The sequence below is a fragment of the Macrobrachium nipponense genome, chromosome 6, assembly GCF_015104395.2.
Source record: "Macrobrachium nipponense isolate FS-2020 chromosome 6, ASM1510439v2, whole genome shotgun sequence".
Taxonomy (NCBI): domain Eukaryota; kingdom Metazoa; phylum Arthropoda; class Malacostraca; order Decapoda; family Palaemonidae; genus Macrobrachium; species Macrobrachium nipponense.
Genome location: NC_061108.1, coordinates 99,622,269 through 99,643,036, shown reverse-complemented (window position 1 = coordinate 99,643,036; position 20,768 = coordinate 99,622,269). Strand labels below are relative to the sequence as shown.

Here is a 20,768-nt window from a genome sequence, read left to right as displayed (position 1 = left end):
TCTATATAATGTATCTTTTCAATTTAATATGCGTCTCGGATATTGATGAATCTAATACGCACGAACATGCTCGGTGTGTTCGTGTTGTCTTAGATTTATTGATATCCGTGACTCATACTACATTAACTTCGTTCCTCGTGCCTTATGGACTGGGTTGAAGGGCGGGGCAGGGGAGGGGGGGGGGGGGTTGTCCGCAGAGAATTTTTGCTCTGGTAAACTTTGTCAGTATATATTCCTTCGAAAGAAATATTAGTAGAATATGAAAAGTATAGTCTTCGTAAGTAACATAAAAAGTTGTTTGAAACACTGCTTTTTATTCCAAGTTGCTTGTTCTCCGTTAGGAAGGCATATGAGTAAATAATAATAATAACATGGAAATTATTCAAAATATCTCAGTACATAAAATGGAACAAAAATAGATAGCAAGCCAAAATTCAACACAGTTAATGTCCCTTAAATCTGAATTTGACCAAGAAAGAGAAATCTCTTACCAAATTAGATTCAGTGAACATTGTTGCAGTACCTCAGAATTACTAAAGAAAGAAGCAACAAACAGAATCATCTTAAAAATATCCTGTTCAAACCGGTGGTTTAAAACAGCAGCAGATCTGGCGGATTATAAACACTGTTGATGTAGATTTTGTTGTCACAATTATTGCTCGTAGGAGATGATGTGTTCTTCTCAAATCTTCTTATAAATGTGGTTTTATACCTTTAAATGGTCCGAAAAGTACGTTATTTTAAAGAGGCAATTTATGGAAAAATATGATTTGGGCCAAAAGTGACATAAAAATGCAGGTGTTTACGACTATCGGGTACTGTCACAATCTAACCAATCGAACCATGCCATCACTGTCATTCATATATATATATATATATATATCTATATATATAATATATATATATATCTATCTATATACATATATATATAATATATATATATATATATATATATATATAATGTGTGTGTGTGTGTGTGTGTGCTATTCAAAATTAGACGTTCTAACGATCTCGGACAAATAGTTTTTCGAAGCTGCATAGAGGAAAAAATTAGATATGCCCAAATTGTACACAAGTAATTTTAATTTCGTTACACCGTCTATCAAAACAAATGTTAATGCGTGCTGCTCGGTTGATTTATTAAGATGATCTGTCACCAACGACGCAGTATAAAAAAAGAAGAAAAAAAAAATTAACACCAGGAGGTTAGGCTGTCTGAAAAGATAGCGTTCTCTAATTGGGCCATCCTTGCTCGCAAATGAAAGCAGCCACTTTTCCCTGATATGCGTGCCTCATTATCATAATGAAACCAAAGTAATCTTAAAATATGAGTGTAAACAGAGTTTCACCGTACAGTCCTGTAATGAAGTGCAAAGTTACCTAGGGAAAGCCACGATCGTTTTAAATTCCACACTCGAAACCATGACTTTTGTACAATTGCTCACCCAATTATTGGAAAAGTAGCTTACATCTGCAATGGGCTAGATGGCTCAAAGACGCGTATCTTTTAAGACACCTCTCCACGGAAGCATTTGCAACAGAAGGCTAAGTAAGCCTCAGCAGCAGCATTCTGCAACAAAGCGTTTGTCTTGTGCCATTGGTGGCCTGTGAGCGGCCTCCTCTCCGATCCACACAAGAAGCGTTACAGTATCACACAATAACGAGGTCCAAGTCTCGCTTTGTTTTTACTTCGCCGAAGACCAATTGTTTCAAGACTTGATTGAATCGGGCCAATGGCGTTTTTACTGGTGTAAATTTATGATAACCAAGCTATTTAGTGAAAGCTGTTCTACACAAAAAAACCCTGTGACTTCAAACACCACGGTTATCACATCCATATTTTTAAGAAATGTCTTTGAATTGAAGGAATTTCAATGAAATTCCTTAGTATTTCCTTGTTGTACGAATTTGACAACAGATGATCAAAAGAATATTAACAGCTGTTGATAAACTTTTGATGGATAATAGTATTTCTTAGAAGTGAGAGTGATTCTCTATCTGTGATTATCTTTACAAAAACTTGCTTTTCATCAGATTATTCTGAAAGCAAAACTAGTATTTTTCTCTCATTTTATAAGATTGATGTTAACTTTGACATTAGGCGCATCAGGCTTTATCTATCTTAGGTTGTGTTTACATTTTCTCTGAGTTAAGACAATTTACTTCTCAATTTAAATGTACTACTTAATTCAATGCCTTTATTCTCTTTACTTGTAAGGTACTTCGGGCACAATGTCATCAAATGAGTTTCTTTATTTCTCATTATAATGAACTTCTCGCGGGGCACATGAACAATCCCAGGAGGCGATGATTGTCTTCCCCTCGAGAATTGGTCAAAAACAATTCTAGAAGTATGGATGTTATAAACAGATACATGAACGCAACTGTAGCAGCAAGAAGGAATCAAAGCAAGAGAGCAAATCAGCATTTGCATAGTACACTAAAAGAAGTTTAGTACTTGCATGCTGAGAGAGGTCTCGCCATCGTAGTGGGAGACACTTCCAGAAATACAATGCCTGAGCATTCTATTTCATCAGCATTACCAACGACAACAACAAACAAACAACGGGTGGTGCCAAAAGCAAACAACAACAGCGACAACAGGGAAACGTGAATGTTAAAACCCACCGAGATCGCGTTATATGAATTTGACATCATAGCAATGAGGAGATTGAGCAGCACAATGACGTTTATCATCGAGTATGAACCGAACATCAACATAGCCCAGAATCTCGTGAAGCTCCCAACACCCGTGAGTTCAAAGGCGTCTAAATCCACCAAACCAAAAGAAGCCCAGAACAGAGACTGGGACGTCTCGAACAAGCTGTGGAGGCAATATGAAAATCGTAGATTAAGCTTTTAATGTGATTGACAGCCGGGAAAGTCCTAGAAGGGGTCACTGAAATCGTTTTTTTTTTTTTCGAGTGAACCCTTTTTGGACTTTCCGCAATGAGGTATCTGAATTCATTCAAAACTTACCGAGATGTTGTTGTAGGAGTTTGACATCATAGCAATCAAGAGATTGAGCAGCACAATCACATTGATAACATTGTAGGAACCAAACATCAACATTGCCCAGAATCGCGTGAAACTTCCCAGTCCAGTCAGCTCGAAGGCGTCCAATTCAACAAGACCAAAAGAGGCCCAGAATAAGGACTGGGATGTTTCGAAAAGGCTGATGACCGTCATCGAAGTAAAAATAATGATTAATTCCCGTACCATTCCCATTCTATTGTTTTTTTTTTTACAATTATTTGCACGATTAATACATATTTTTGTCTCCTTTAATAACTTCAAAAAAAACTATGATAGTATTTCTTGAATATAAAGAATACATTTTGTTTCCATGCAAATTAAGAAGTATTTTAGAAAGCAAAACTGACGCTTAAGCTAGAAAAGATTTTAAGAAGAATAAAAAGCACCAACAAATTTAGAACTACAAGCAAAATATCGTTATTTCCAAATCTAAGTAACAAGATGAATAGGTAGCAGATAGAACTGAAGGTACTAACTTGGCAAATCGTCTCCAAATGAAGCAAGCCTGTTCCTCGTTGTCGTAATCCGGCATCCCCCCGGGTAAGTGATAACACTTATTCATCTCCAGTTCCGCATAGTACCACATAAGCTGATTCAGACCTATGAAGCAGAGAAGAGAGGACAACCCGGTTAAAATGGTTCTCGTTTAATACAGTGGTATGAAATCTGCTTCCTTTTCTAAACTCATGCTGATGACTTGAAGAAAATATTAGCATTGACTAAATGATAAGAATTAATATTTAGTAAGTCCATTTAATATTGACTTCAAAGACATAGTTGCGACGTAGAAGGTTCCTATTGGTTTATTATTAGACAAGACAAGCGCTGAGCTAAATTATGTCCGCTACCAAGGCAATTAATGCTTTCACCAAGGAATTAAATTCTTCAGTCGTTTAGCACACTTCATATTTTACTTTTGAAAATATTTACGAATCCTCCTTATACCAACCACAGCCAAAGGCGAAGAGCACGAGAGTGTACAAGAAGAAGAATTTCAGAATATCGAAGATCATGCGGCCTAGAGAGATCTGAAGAGGACCCAGATGGGGGTTGATGCTGAAGATATGCACTAGCTTCAGGAAACTGCAGGAAAACAAGAAGAAATGTCACCCGGACTATATTACACGTGCATACACACATAAAATACACACATGTAAGTATAAATATACCTCTACCTTGCACACGCTCTCTTGCTTTCTAGGTGTTCCTCTTTTCCCTCCTCCTAGTACTTCTGAGATGTATATTTTTTCACTTACCTATCACACTCCATTCTTTTCACACGATCAAATCATCTCCTAACATTGAGCCATCCTGTCTCTTACGCTAACCAATGTACCGCTTCTGCATATCTCAACATTTCTCACTCTTTCAGTTTCTCTTATACCGAACATACTACATGAACGATTTATCATTTTAGGATCCACCTCCTTCCACTTATTCGCCATGAATTTATCACAAGTTCAGACATCTGTATTTTCAATTGTTTTGCATTCTCCATCATGTTGAGACTGTATATAAAAAAAATGTTGAACAAGTGGTTATAAACCAAGAACTGGCGTACTATCCTTCCCACCTACCTGAAAATCATAGCGGCACCAAAACAGCCCTCGGAAATGAGCATGGGGTCGAAAGCATGCCAAGATTCTCGAGGGTAGTAGGGCCACATGCCTCTCCACAAGTCCCTCTGCACGATGAGAAAGGAAGTCGTGCGAAGGAGAATCCAGGCCATGAAGAAAGAGTTGGTGACGAAATCGATGATGTTCCATAAATCTTTTATGTATTCCAGTATGCCGTCGCTCCATAAGGATTTGATTTCAGCCCATATAAGACCTAGAATATAAACAGGTTAGAATCTAAGTGAAAGGATAGTTACAGAATCCAAAGATCAAGACTTGATGTAGTGTGTTGTCATTTACCTCCAGATTCTCTTGTGAGTATAGTTCAGAGAGCTTTAGAATAATGAATAGATAAATGAGAATGAGAAATATGGTTACAAGCTACCGACAATTCTCCACAAAGGCACTTGGGACATCAGGTACAGTATTAGGATGCGTTAGCAATTGAACCAATCCCTAAATAAAAAAAAAAAAAAACTGGGATGCGAGGTTGAATAAAGAAAAGCCAGGTTTAGAGTTGAAATGCTTGGCTTAAAGAAATAAGTGGTAAAAATTCCAAAGTGCATGCAGTACTGGTTTGAATAAGAATTTTTTATTTTCTGAAAGTTGGTTTGTAATTATTCTGGGCTTTCGATCTCACACCACTTTCTTCTGTTTTATAACCCAATACCGCACGCTCCTTACCAAATTGATAAAAAAAAAAAAAATTCAGGCTATGGAGGTCTTCAAAAATCAATGCAAAAATTGTTAAAAGATATAAAATTATGCCAGAAAACGACATTTCAACAGGGATACATTTTAACCTAACTTTTGTGACCTAGCCTAACCTAGGGCACCAGCTCCTAACATGACAAGAGCCCTGACCCCAACCTAACTGACCCTTAGAGTCGTGATATATAATTACGGCGCTCAGGGTCAGTTAGATATTCAAGAATGCGTCCTAGAGATTCAAATAAATAAATTCTGGAATATCTCGTTTAGTAATGATTTACAGTGATAACGACAGAAGGGAACCGTTCTTAGAATGTCCTTCGCTAACCCTCCCATTATTGGTAAATCAGGATTTTTCTTTGTCTGTAGTAACGAAATGTAACAAAGTCAGTAGATGTTAGACTTGGTATGTCATCAGCTGATAAAACGTGGAAGTCACTTACTGAAAACGTACATCACGATGAACAATTCCACCAAACCGGGCAATGATCCACGTTCTCTGATCTTCCAGTCTTCCAGGATCGAACGCAACCAAGCGTTCCCAAACCACTCGATGAGGAGGTACTCGATTCTTTGGGACGCCAGAGCCAGCAACACTGTCAAGCGAACATGAGAAAAATCAGGCATTCCAGAATATCGCAAATGTAGCAGTTTAGCAGTTGATTATTATTCTAAATTCCACCATGGAGATCATGTCCGCTGAATTCCATTTGAAGAAGAGAAAACAAAAACGCACACATTACAAGGAATAGATAAGATTGCTTACTGAGGAAGAACATGTACGAAGCGCAGTGAGAGATGAATTTGACGAACGGTTTCTTCATGAACTTGGCCTTTTCGCTGTTGGGGTTGATCATGTAGCACATAGACAGGAGCGGGAACATGCAGCCTAATTTGGCCACCTGGACGCATTGACCGACGAAAGGCAAGCGACGGAATCCAGGAAGGCCGTCATACCAAATGGCTCCTAGATACTGCTGGACGTTGGGATGTGCCACGAACTTTTTGTTGGAAAGTAAATTCGCGAGTGGGAAATAATATTGACATTTTAATAAATATTGTAGAGGGGTTAGCTTAATACTTATTTACACACAGCCTATATATTAAACTAACCCCTCTGCTGTATACCGTGGCCCTTGGAATGGCGGAGGTTTTGCTAGATGCAAAAATCTACTCATGACTCAAACTTTTTATCTAACGGGAAGAAGATATGGTTCATAGCAATAATATATATATTATGTATATATATATAGATATATATATAATATATATATATATATATATATATTTCTATGAACCATTTCTTCTTTCCGTTAGATAAGAAGTTTGTGTCACGAGTAGATTTTTGCATCTAACAAAACCTCCACCATTCCAAGGGCCACACTATACAGCAGAGGGGTTAGCTTAAAATATATGTGTATATATTTTATACATATGTATACTATATACACGTATACACGCGCACGCACACACATAATATATATATATTATATATATATATATATATATATATATATATATATATGTGTGTGTGTGTGTGTGTGTATGTATATATATATATATATATATATATATATATATATATATATATATATCTATATATATATATATAATTTCGAGTCATGAGTAAATTTTTGTATTTAACAAAACTTCGACCAGCAGTTAAAAAATAAGTTAAATCAACTGCTGTTAAGCTAAGGAAGGGAAAGCACAGCTTAAAACAGTCGCTGATTCATGGTTTTCTTTTTTGAAGTCACTCTTGCTAATGAAGTAATGTAAATTAAATCTTTTAGAAAAAATAACAAATGTAATTTAGCAAAACTATTTTCATCCCCATCAAATAACATATTGACTGATATCCATTACCAAAAACTTTACCACGGGACGAAAGACAACACAATAATAAGTGAAAACTTATTGTGACGTAATATTTTAAAGGGGACATGAATGACAAGAATTACAGAGGACATGAATACCTCGCTCGGTAAACAAAGCATGAAAAGTTCCATCTTGTACTCAAGCTCTCAAACGACACTGGAGGAGGTCTTTATGAAGTCAAAACTTAGCTTGGTGGATTTCGTCAAGACATTTACCTGCTTTTGGCGATACTTGATCGCTTCTTTGAGTCTAGCCAGAGAATCTCCCTCATCTAAGCCATCGGATTCCGGGTCATAGTTCAGCATGACTGATAGCTCTTGGCGCGTACGAGTCTGGTCCAACAACTCGGCCACAAACTTCATCATTCCTTTCCGAAGTTCCTGCAGAAATAAATATGAAAAACAACAAAATTTGAGATGTGGATACGGGCTGGGTTTTGTGGCTTTCTTATCAAACAATTGTACCTGAAACGCTCACTGCGATCATTTGAATGGTGTGAATATAAAGAGGGCGTTAAAAAATGTTTAGGATTGCCAATCTTTCATATGAATGAAACTTGTAGTTTTCAGGGAGAATAACATAAATAGAAAAATAAATAAATAAAGAGAAGACTTTTTGGAGTCAATGACATTCGAGATACTCACAAGATATTCCGATTTGAATTCGTGTTCCATTCCCTGAAGACGTCTTAGTTCACCTGAAAGCTCAAAGGCAGTTCGGATGGGATCTTTAGACGACAGAGCAATCAGTGAAGGAGCAGCGAGCGCTCGGTAAGCATTGATTCGAGACAAGGAATGACGAAGGGAATCTTCCTCGGTAGAAATGATGCACTCGTCACATCCGCATCTGTCAAAATAACACACAATTTGGTGAGCTCTTCCAGCCTGTTCCCACTCTAGGCTTGTCTGTTCCTACCTGAGGTCAAGTGTCTACGATCGCATTGATCGCAGTATTCGGACCAGATCAGAATTTCCCATAAAGGGGCAGTGCCGCCAGTGCACTGTAGGCATTACTAAAAGTTCTTTGACGCGTCCATTCGGCCCTTAGCTGCAACCCCTTTCATTCCTTTTACTGTACCTCCATTCATATCACCTTCCATTTTGTCATCCACCCTCTCCTAACAATGATATCACAGTGGCACCGCGACATTTTCTTCCTTTTATACTTGTGTAACCTTGTACTCCCTTCCAGAGCTGAATGGCCTCATGGGTTCCAGCGCTTGTCCTTTAGCCTCAACTCTATATTCCATTCAAGTCAGGGTTGTTCGACCTTCTTTCTCTCTTGAGGATTTATCTGCTTTATCAACGTTTTCTTTGTTCTTTGAAGGGGAAAAATGTAACTTCGATGTTCATTTGTATAAGACATAAACAGGGATAAGATGAATTTCTTTTGGTTCATGGAGAGAGAGAGAGGGAGAGAGTGTGTGAGTGCTGGTTTTCTGCTCGTTCTTCTTCGCCTGCAATGATGAATACTGGAAACTCGCAAGTCGGAAGGTTTCGTAATGTTTAAAGAAAGGCTGTTATTGAAAAGTCATCCAACCCCCCCGCAATAATTGGCTACAGCTACATAATAAGACTCACTTGGATTACAAAGAGACAGGCATTTATAGAGGTATTTGTATAATACTTTAGTAACAGGAGAGTGATGTTATAAAAAGAAAATAACGAGTTTAGAACAATAAACAAATAAACAATTTTTCAAATACCTGTCGATTTATTGTCAGCAGAAGAACTACTGTTTTCGATTCTGTTGGAAAACAAATGTAGGACTTTTTCAATAACGAGCAATGCTGACCTAACAATAGCAGATCATCGTCTTTTAGTTCTAATTTATACGGTTGAAAACACGCGGCACTGGACGGATGACGAGTGCCCCGTCAACAGAGATCCTTTTGAAGTGGTCGGAGACTCACCTGATGTCGTGGGGCATGGGCAAAGAGGCTCCTCTGTCCAAAAGCAGTTTGCAGATTTCATAGTGATTATGATGGGCTGCCAGAATCAAGGGCGTGATGTCTTTGGTGAAGGTAGCAGTCTCCCTTGATATGTTTTCCCAGCTCTGGGGGTATAGAAGGGGTCGTTACAGCATACTGTGAGCGTCAAAGTATTTTACTCCTGTGTATACATAAACACACACACACACACACACACATATATATATAAAGCATTGATATGTAATTTACTGTACTTTGAACAACACATTCAAAGGGCATCATGTCTAATAAGTGAGTCTACCCTAACCAAGATTCGAACCCATCCTTTTCTGGGTTGGAACTAGTAGGGTGTCGGTAACTTATTAACTTGAGTAACTCAGTTCTCTGTGCATGTATATATACAGTATGAAAGTATATATAATTATATTATTTATATATATATATATATATATATATATATATATATATATTCATACATGTATATATTATATATATATATATATGTATAACTGAATCACGAAAGTTTGGAACGTGATAAATGCATAAATAAAGGTATAAGCCACGAAGGAAAGTGAAACACGGAGTAGCTGCAAGATCTTTCGACTCAACGTCCTTTACTTAGCAGACTGACTAAATAAAGGACGTTGAGTCAAAAGATCTTGTAGCTACTCCGTGTTTCACTTTCCTTCGTGGCTTATACCTTTATACACACACACACACACACACACACACACACACACACACACACACACATATATATATATATATATATATATATATATATATATATATATATATATATATATATATGTTAGTGTTTGTGTGACTATGCGTGAGTTGAGAACTTTTTTGGAAACAAACAAAAATCACATGTATGTATATATATACACATAATTTACTGGTAAGTCTAACTAGCCACAGCGACATCTCAGTGTATCGATTCCATTACACTTTTTTGGTTGTGCTTCTCACCACAATCCTTGAATCCATTGAGGAGTGCGAGATGTGTATTTCTGGTGATGGAAGTTCACTCTCGACGTGGTTCGGAAGTCACGTAAAGCCTTTGGTCCCGTTGCTGAATAACCACTGGTTCCATGCAACGTAAAAACACCATACAAACAAACAAACAAAACAATCCTTGAATCCAATTGGGAGAGGAATAATAAAGAACCCTTTTACTTCCACAGCGAGATTCAAGTCCGCCCGTGGTAGGTTAGAACGAGACTAATATAAACCTAATCTGTCCTGAAGTGAATTATATTAGTCTCGACCTCTCCCATCGCGCGTGGGTTCTCGCCCCTCTATGGGAATAAGGTATATTTCATTTATTCCTTACAAGACTGGCAGAGATGAGTGTGACCAAAAAATAATTTTGAGGAACTCTGGAAGTTGAGAGGTCACTGTGGCTAATAAGATATCCATATACAGACACACATACACACGCACGCGCGCACACACACACACACACACACACACACACACACATATATATATATATATATGTATATAAAATATATATATATATATATATATATATATATATATATATATATATATATACCATACTTGCTATACATATATTTATTTTATATATATATATATATATATTATATATATGATATATATATATATATATAGATATATATATATATGCAAGCATGAATACCACATATTTCTATAAAATTTACAAATGTAATATCAGTGGTCGCAGTTAGTTTCAGTTTCAAAATTAGAGAATGAAACTGAACGCCAAAGCAGAAATAGATACAGACTGAAAATAATCATACCCAGACGCTTAATGAAAAGTAGTTTAGAATGACAAGTGATATAGAGGTTAATTACAGAAAATGACACTCAGTGAAGAGATGCTTTTAACCTGAAAAGTTAGTCTGAAAATGAAAGCCAAGTTTCAGTACCCAATCGTTCAAAGAAGTTCTTTAAGTACAGAGAGACTGAGCACTAAATACTTACGTAAGCTTCGCCTTTCTTGTGGTTCCTCTCTTCCCATGCGAGCAGAACCTCGACTCCCTCGACATATTCTTCAGAAATGGCGTGAAGAAGAGCATCCTGAAGAGAGAGATGAGGATTCCTTTTGTTAAGGATCGTGCTTAAGAATTTGATATGAATGGGGATTCCCCGAGTGAAAAGATGAAGGGTATCATCACTGTCGTTTCTTGGTGACTTCCCTTTGAGAGGAAGAAAATCAAGTGCTCATTTCAAGAGATTTTTTTTAGTCAAGGATTGTTATGGAAAATTGTTCTCTTGAAAAGAATGCTTACTATTTGCACGGGGAAAACCTAACCGTGAGTAATATTTAAAATTGAGAAATGAAATTATCAAAATTAAACAGACAAGAGATGAAAAACTAGAAAAAATACTAAATAAAGACTGTGGAGTCATGGAAGTGAACTCAAAGTAGGCCTCATTATAAACAGTGTTTCATTAACTTCTTCTGTAACTTTGACACCAAATTTTATTTGCAACTGAAAAATTACTAAATTTTCTCTGTAAGGTCACTTTTGCTTCACCTTGAATATGTCGAACTTGCACTTTCCTTCGTTTGTTCTATTTTGTTTAATTTAGCCTTATGTCTGGTACCCAGTAGTTCTTCTAAATAATTTTATATGCATTTATGTATCTATTTCTGTGCTTAATTTCAATGGGTATATATATCTGTGCGTAATTTCAATGGGTAAGCCTAGATATATAGTTTTCTGGCCGTAGAATATCACCCTGACTTATATCACCGTCATTTTTGACGGGGCAGTCGCTCTAGTATTATATAGAATGTAAATGATAATAACAGTGTTAGTGCTTTCCGGTTTAACAACTTCCGTCTGGTGTAACCTATGCGATGAGCTTCTCTTCCATTGATAATAGATCAAAATACAGTTCTCTTCCTTGGTTTATTATTTCGTCAATTTTTTTTCAGCTCGACGGTTCCCATTCATCTATAATTCGATTATCTACTAACTTTTTACTTCCTGGGCCTCTTCACCAGCCCACTGCCACTCTCAACAGGCTTCTAAGGTCTGCTGGATGTCTCTAAGCTTTGATTTTTGGAATGAAGTCGCTAGACCCATGCCCGCAGATGTTCACGGGGAAATGGAGAGAAAGTAAGCAGCCTCATCCAAAAATGAATGCGTTGAAGATTGGAACAAACCTCAGACGTATGGCACAATGGCATTGAGACCCTAAAGGCCAACAGAGTGAGAGTGAGCGAGTGAGAAATAATCTACTAAAAGTTTCTCATTTTCACTTTTATATAACATAAGCTACTTCTCTCATAGCTTCGGTTTACACTGCTGAAGAATTTCTCGAGGCTTTGACGGCATTTGTTCAGTTTTGCGACAGCCTGTGTAACTGTGTTTTAAACCTAGCGTTTTCCATCCTTACCCTTGGTTTGACGTTAAACTCCAGCAAAGTTTCCAAAAGGTCCAAGTTTTCATTTTCAATAGCGACAGCGATGGATGTGCGACCCAGGGGATCTGTGCAGTTGATGTCCAATTCTTGAGGCTTGTCTCTGAATTCCTCAAGATGTCTAAGGGAAAGAAAGGATACTGTGTCAGTATTGCTGACATTATGCTGGGCAGAAAAAGTTACTATTTCTGAAAACAAGTTTGGTTCTTCTCATGGACAACATCAGTGCTTATATAAACAAACAAAAGGCATGTTCCCAGGTGAATAATTGAGTTTTTTTTTTATAAATAAAGTGCACTGAACGAAGAAATAACGAACATATTTACAAAGAACAGCAGAAAATGAAGATTTATCATTACTGCGTTACGTAAAACCCTTAAACGAAACTGCAGTAATGCAGTTGAAGTAGACAGATATTCATAAATGTACAATAACTATGCATACATATATTTTTACGTTTGTACGTATATGAATATCTACAGCTACATACGTACATAATTCGTATTAATGGTTATTCTGTCGTTCTGCTTTATGTAAAAGAAAAATCTTTAATCTATGCTCCACTTTCCAACTTGGTGTCTCTGTGATTGTTTGTTTATAAATCTAGACCATGAATAGCACACACACACACACACACACACATGAAGAAATGATTTCGAGGAGAACCAAGCTAAATCAAAGTCTGTGGGTAATTACCTTCGAGTTGAGGCGACGTCTCCCCTTTGTACATAGAGCAAGAATTTTCTCTCGGGCGCCGAGAGAACGATGTCACTTGGCGACTCAATCAGGTCATTGTCGATTGAACTCTGCATTTGAAGACATTGAAAAGATGGTCATAAAATCTTGCAAAATTGCACTCCAGATCTTAAATCACAAATTTCCAAACCGGTTCGACGTGAAGAATGCTTTAAAACAAAAATCCATGCACGCTTCGTTGTGTCGAATCCAGGGAATGTAAAGTCCAAAACATATAATCATATCATACGACGAAAATGACCAGTAAATAGCATGCAGCATGAAGTGATTGTGTTAAGAGGTCCAACTTATCGTTTAACTTCAGAAGCTGACATCAAATCAAATCATATATTTAGACAGGTCTTTCAAGTTATTTATTGTTAACTAGATTCATCCTTGGTATCAAATGTAGAAACATTTATGTGATATTAAATCAATGTTATCTTTAGTGTCATCCTAAGTAGCTTAGAAAATGTTTCAGCATTTCAACCTGAACAGGATAATTCAAGCGCTCTCCATCATAGAAAAGTAAGATCAAAAGAAAAAACGCGAGAGAAACGTTCTGATTTTCTAAATAGTTAAAGAATTGCATAACACTTACACTAGAGCCGTTGACATTTTGCTTGGATCCTCCGTTTTGAACACCCATCTTGACAGAGGATTATGTGGGCTTATAGCCTCCCTGAAAAAGAAAGAAATGTCTGTATTATACCAAATGCAGTCATCCCAAATTTTACGTGACATGTTTTGTAAAGTAAGGCTATTATTTACTCCAGAGCGAATGGTACTTCAAAATGGTTTTCCGTACATAGGAAAGGCGTCTCGGGTTCAACCATGGCCCCCGTTCAACTGACAAATCTCTGCTTACCATCATCTCATCTGGACTTGCACATCAACTTTGTTATACTTCATTGTTCACGTTTATCAAGTATTGATGGGAACCATAACGCATCATATTCTTTAAAACGATTACACCATTTTACTGCTTTCTATTCGTGATGCTCATGTCCCTTTCCATCTTCTATTTTAGCCCAGTTTTCTGTCTGTTTCCTAAGACTCTGATATGACTAAGACGACAACCACCGACGCTACCATTGATCAACCCTTCCATGAAGAAGAATATGAAAGTTATCTTCAATATTTATCTTATTTATTTTTTTGTCGTTTCATCCATTTATCTCAAACAACCAGGCTACTTCACAGCTGTTGTCGCAAAACAATCTGTAAAGCGTGCAGTTTCATATTAGTAAACCAATTTATGTCAATTTGATAGGGATGATGGATTTATCTGAATATTTTCATTTTCGAGCCAAACGAATTAAAAAGTAGAATAACTGAATTGTAACCACGTAAGGAAGAAATCGTCAGGGGAACCGTATTGGAAACACTCAATAGTAAGCCCTCAATTGGTTTTCGGGTATAACGTTAGTCATTTAAAAAAATGTTAGGAATACAATGTATTGTGCTTCATGTCATGTGAAAATAAGTGGTGGCTTATCGACTTAAGGGTAGGCTCCACTTTGGAGGGGTCCCGATTGTAAAAGATCGTAAAAAATATTTGCCAAAAATACACTAATCAAGACAGGCTAATGAAATTATCAGGCATTATTAGCACTATAATAACGCATATTCTCTGTGAGTTTTATCATCCTACAGGGAAAATTAATGATTTTATTAAAAAAAATGTGAAAAAATGCAAAAATTCCGGGCCCCTCGTACTGAAGGTTATTTGGTGATTGGTGAGAAACTACAGTCTTGAATAGAAATTCGGTGTGAGAGAATGTTGGTATATCCACCTGGAACATGCACAAAAAAAATTATCAAAATAGAACAGTAAATAAGCACGTACCATCAAAAAAAAGAGCAACAACTTCAGGTAAGTTCAGCGAAAGCCCCGGCGAAATCGCAGGCTATAGCTAGGAAGAAATATTCAGGAAAAATTCAAATCTCGATTTAGGGACAAAACCTTTTGAGAGTTTGTAGTTAATATGTCACTTGATAGCCTAAAACATCTAAAAATTATATTATTTAGGACAATCAAAGAAAAAACCACCCCCACCCTTTTTTTTTTTTTTTTTTTTTTTTTTTTTTTTTTGGAGGTGGGTTTTCTTTGATTGTCCTAAATAATATAATTTTTAGATGTTTTAGGCTATCAAGTGACATAATAACTACAAACTCTCAAAAGGTTTTGTCCCTAAATCGAGATTTGAATTTTTCCTGAATATTTCTTCCTAGCTATAGCCTGCGATTTCGCCGGGGCTTTCGCTGAACTTACCTGAAGTTGTTGCTCTTTTTTTTGATGGTACGTGCTTATTTACTGTTCTATTTTGATAATTTTTTTTGTGCATGTTCCAGGTGGATATACCAACATTCTCTCACACCGAATTTCTATTCAAGACTGTAGTTTCTCACCAATCACCAAATAACCTTCAGTACGAGGGGCCCGGAATTTTTGCATTTTTTCACATTTTTTTTAATAAAATCATTAATTTTCCCTGTAGGATGATAAAACTCACAGAGAATATGCGTTATTATAGTGCTAATAATGCCTGATAATTTCATTAGCCTGTCTTGATTAGTGTATTTTTGGCAAATATTTTTTACGATCTTTTACAATCGGGACCCCTCCAAAGTGGAGCCTACCCTTAAGGCATTGAAAGTTTCAGAAATAATGATTTAATAAGGCGTGTTATTCTGTAACTTTTTGGTTGAAAATATGTCCAACATTACAACAGTAGAGGGAGGGGCTTGGACGCAGTTCTTCCAATGGCTTAGGACCTCATATGATCTTCTTTGGCTTCTTTTATTGATTGGCAATTTTACAAAGATAAATTTACAGCAAGGAAAAGCGAACAAATTCCTTTTTGAGGCACTTTTATGGACAACCTGACCCATCAACATATGTAACTCGATTGCAAGTGAATCTTGAATATAAAGGTCATATGACGAAATTCTTTCAGAACTATGCCATAACCTCCCCCTAAGAAACGTATAGGATACAAGTTATAAAGACGCATGGCAATTAAATACTAGGGGTTGTTTGTGTTGCGAAATAAAACCTCGCAACTGGGTTTCTACTGGTTTGCCTGAGGTTATTGGCAAATGGCCTAGTTAGCCTGTATAGCACATAAGTCGGTTCCTACTCGAAGGACAAGTGAAGATGGTGACAAATTTTAACAATATTTTATTACAAAAATATTTATATATCTCATGACTACTTGCACATTCGATAGAAAAATGGGATTCATTAACGCATAAACGCTATACTAGATTTCAATTAACGACCACGTGATCCTTAAGGGGTCCGTGACTGTTCAATTTCAATAATCTCTAAACGATTAAGGAATAACAAAAAAAGGGACGAAATGGGTTGGGGAACGATACTCATTTAACACTACTCAGTTAATGGAACGATTTACACATGACAAAATATTGAACCAAGAACCCAAGTCACAATGCATGATAAGTTGCAGATCTGACCGCGGACAAGGGAGCTCCAGAAACACGCGGCTTACTTCTCGGATACATTGGAAAGGAAGTACGAGCCATTTCATGGGTGATGCTATCTACGATAGCCAGTTAAGCATTTCCGAAGTCAACTACCACTCAATCAGTAGTTGATGTAGCGGTTTCAATGCAAACTTTATGACAAAATAAAATACGAAAGAGGTTCCCACGACTCTGCCAAAGGCAAATTCAAAAGCATACATAAATACATCATACCCGAGAAAGAACCATCGCCCCTGCCGTCAGCTCTCATCTTCATTGCTTCAGACTCTGGACGCGGCGAATTTAAGTCGAGAGAAAATGGTGCACATTTTTTTCGAGACAGTTTGTTAAGGAGAAGCAGTCTAGAACAAAGTTTCCTTACCAACACTGTGTAAATTTATCAATCCAAGTTAAATCTTGAGCAAATACAGAATAATAAGATCAAGAAACACTCAGCTTATTTCCACAACATTGTCGGTGTTGTCTGAACAAGTGCTGGCCATATGCCAGCTTGGTAGCTAGTATCATGACATGCCACTCAGATGTCGCGGGTTAGGGTCTCCCCCGAGGATAATGAAAAATCACTGGTTCCTTATCATGATCAGTTACTGCTGCAGAGTGGGATCTGCGGTGGGAGGTTAAACCAGCATTCTTTGGAAGCTTAAACATCAGGTCAGTGGCCCCTGTGTGCTTGTTCCATGTGAATAGGTTTCATCTACTGAAATCATCATAAATAGGATAGTAATGGGCTGTTGCGTTACATAATGTAACTATTGAGAACAAGCGTTAGCAGTCAAGAGCTCTAGTCTCCGTAGGGTGGTTAGTGTCGTCAGTGCACCGCTTAAGGTTCTTTGCAGCGTGCCTTCGGGCCCTATCTTCAACCCCTTTCGTTCCCTTTACTGTACTTCCTTTTATGCTCTCTTCCATTTTACTCTCCACCCTCTGCTAACAGTTGATTCATAGTTCAACTGTAAGGTTTTCCTTCTGTTACACCTTCAAACTTTTTACTATCAATTTCCGTTTCAGCGTTGAATGGCCTTTTAGGTCCCTGTGCTTCGCCGTTGGCCTAAAGTCTATATTCAGTTCAAGAGCTCTAGCGCCAACTTGTTTCAGCCTTTTCCTCTATCACATCAAAGTAAAAGGGAGATTTCAGGGAGTTGAATGCTCTTTCCATCATCTCCGTAGGGGTAGTACCATCAGTGCACCTCACGCGGTGCACTGTAAGTATTACTTATGGGTCTTTGCAGCGTTCGCTCGGCCGCAACCTGCAACCCCTTTCATTCTTTTTTTACTATACCTCCATTCATATTATTTATCTTCCATTTCATCTCCCTTTCCACCCTCGCCCAACAATTGTTTCATATTTCAACTGCGAGTTCTTCCTCTTGTTATAACTTTAAAACCATCTTTACTTTCAAGCTCCCTTTCAGCGCTGAATGGCCTCATTAGTCCCAGCGCTTGGCCTTTGGCCTAAATTATGTATTCCAATTCATTCCACCATTACTAACCTAAATGCCAAATGCCTCTGTAATGATAACCCAAGTAGAATACACATCGAGCAAAAATTCGCGCCTTTTAGTTTTTCTAGACTACCTTTGCAAAGGCCATCATATGGAAGCCAACACAGCTTTATGACGCATTTTAAAAAATTATCATAATACAAATAAAATTGATTGCGACAGCTATTCAAAGCTGGCATTCTTGCAGCAATTCCATACATTTTATTTATTCATTTATTATTTATTTATTTGTGTTGCTTTTGAATCAAAGTAAATTTTTGGCCGATAGTCTAGTAACATAAGAAAGATGTAACACGGCTGCAGACTATGACAGATACAAAGAAAAAATACACAAATAAAAATGATCATTTTCTTCTAGTCTGCATTTCAAAACAACAATGTGGCTATTGCACCTGAGACTGAGATCTACATTCGTAAAGAGAAACGACCGTACCATAAAAAATAACAGAAAACAAAGGTGCAAAAAGTGGGTGGCTGTAGTTCAGCTACATGGATCACATCACTCCACCTCCTTCGGCGATGAAGCCTTACATGAGGCTGACACGAGCTTTGCTACTCCCGCCATTTCCGTCCGTAGCTCTTCGCTTTTGTAAGAGGTGAGGGAACGGAAATGAGCCCAGCATGACAGGATTACGCGTCGAAGAAAATAAAATAAAAATGGAAGTTTAGTTAAAGTAGGTTTTCAATAATTAATGATTTACCAATTAAATCACCCACAATAAGCTTAAGTTTATAATGAAATCTTAGGAAAGGTCGAAGGGACTTTCAGTACAAGTCTGTTCATACGTTTCTATGTATATATGCATTCTAGATCTATGTACTATAGCCTAATGATACATATATGTTCACGCTCATAAGCACTAAACAAATATGGCGTATATATGTATTATCAGTAGGTAATACATACGCAGTGAATGCATTCAATATCTGTATGCACATGCGAATGCGTTTTGCATAGACTACGTTCTTTTTATGTTGTACGGTAACTGTTCTGTGCTTGATAGGCAGTACTAGTAAAACAGAATTTCTGAAACTTCCGATTGTCTTCGCCAGTGCCAAGATTAGCGTCGGTAATTATCTTCTCGTTTAAAGTGTAGACACTGTATTTGGTATAGCTTTCCTTTATCCCATTCAAAATATGTCATATTCTTTTCGTAAATCAGCCAAACAGTTCGGATGTTCAGTGTGGCTGATCTCTTCAGCGTCTACTAATGATTGTAAAAGAGCTGCTGGCGAAGAACTGTTCAGTAGGTACAATACAAACGTGTCGTGCTCGACGCCTTTTCATCCTATTACCGCGAGAGACGAAGAGAGGACGAGGGAGATATCTCTGATGGGTCAGACCTCCATACTCAAAATGGATTATGTGTAGGGATATTTGGAAGCCCAGCGTGAACTGTTCCAAATATTGATGCCATATAAATGGCTGCAATTATGGAATATATTAGAAATAGCCTCACTAAGCGGATGGATGTGGAAACGACAGGAGACACAAGGTCTTCTTTTAAAATCTTATTACGGAACGATTTTTCATTTTGATAATGCTTGTAACAAAAATTGCAATTTCTTTGGAATATATATTTAGTTATTTTAGTAATAAGATTAGTTTGAAAAATAAAAAAACGACATACAATTTTTTTTTATGTGGATGTACATATAACACTTAGGCTTCATTTGTCACCCATTCTGGTTCACATCAGACTCCCGAATTCTTGTTGTCTTTATTAACTCACACGGCAAGCGTTATTTCTCCGCTAAAGCCGCTCTTATCGGCCAGTCGTTTGGTAGCGTCAGGTGACGTGAGGGGCCGGGTGGCCCGTCAAGGTTTCACCTTGTAACCACCCGTAGGGAATAGTGCCATCAGTGTACCTCATGCTATGCACCGTGGGCATTACTTAAGGTTCTTTGCAGCGTGCCTTCGGTCCCTAGCTGCAACCCATTTGTTCCTTTTAGTGTACTTCCTTTCATATTCTCTTTCTTCCATCCTACTTTCCACCATCTCTTAACAATTGATTCATGGTGCAAGTGTGAGGATTTCCTCCTGTCACACAGTTCAAAACTATTACTGTCAGTTTCCGTTTCCGCGCTGAATGAACCTCATATGTTCCGGTGCTTGGTCTCTGGGTTAAATTCTGTATATACTCAGTTCAGTTCAATTTTCCTGGTCACCCTTTAGTCTTATCATTGAAAATTGGGATAACCCTGATACTTCCTAGCCCCGTGCCCTTGCCCATTTGGGGATCATGTCAGTAGGTCAAATGTTATTTCTACTCTTAGTCTTCTTTCCGACTGGTTGAGTAATGAAGTGAAAAGGGCAACCTCGTTCATCTTGAATTTACAATTTGAACTTGATAACTTTCGATTATTAAGTACCTGTCTGCACAAATGGTAATAAAATGTTCGTATCGAGCCAGAAACTGAAGGAAGAGCAGG

General features: G+C 37.4%; 1 protein-coding gene and 1 long non-coding RNA gene across 2 annotated transcripts in view; one reads left to right on the top strand and one right to left on the bottom strand.

Annotated features, from left to right (window-relative positions):
* Window positions 1-20,768, top strand: part of LOC135216697 (uncharacterized) — a 73,382-nt gene that overhangs the window by 38,290 nt on the left and 14,324 nt on the right. The window lies entirely within an intron of this gene.
* Window positions 1-20,768, bottom strand: part of LOC135216696 (transient receptor potential protein-like) — a 33,749-nt gene that overhangs the window by 10,353 nt on the left and 2,628 nt on the right. Inside the window, exons 2-14 of the mRNA XM_064252119.1 lie at window positions 13,928-14,008; window positions 13,288-13,397; window positions 12,568-12,712; window positions 11,143-11,238; window positions 9,154-9,296; window positions 7,886-8,087; window positions 7,457-7,621; window positions 6,130-6,364; window positions 5,807-5,959; window positions 4,614-4,866; window positions 3,986-4,119; window positions 3,513-3,636; window positions 2,629-2,824 (exon numbers count right to left, since the gene is read on the bottom strand). Coding sequence (XP_064108189.1) covers window positions 2,629-2,824; window positions 3,513-3,636; window positions 3,986-4,119; window positions 4,614-4,866; window positions 5,807-5,959; window positions 6,130-6,364; window positions 7,457-7,621; window positions 7,886-8,087; window positions 9,154-9,296; window positions 11,143-11,238; window positions 12,568-12,712; window positions 13,288-13,397; window positions 13,928-13,975 — 2,004 coding nt within the window. The 5' untranslated portion in view covers window positions 13,976-14,008. The remainder of the gene's footprint in view (window positions 1-2,628; window positions 2,825-3,512; window positions 3,637-3,985; window positions 4,120-4,613; window positions 4,867-5,806; window positions 5,960-6,129; window positions 6,365-7,456; window positions 7,622-7,885; window positions 8,088-9,153; window positions 9,297-11,142; window positions 11,239-12,567; window positions 12,713-13,287; window positions 13,398-13,927; window positions 14,009-20,768) is intronic.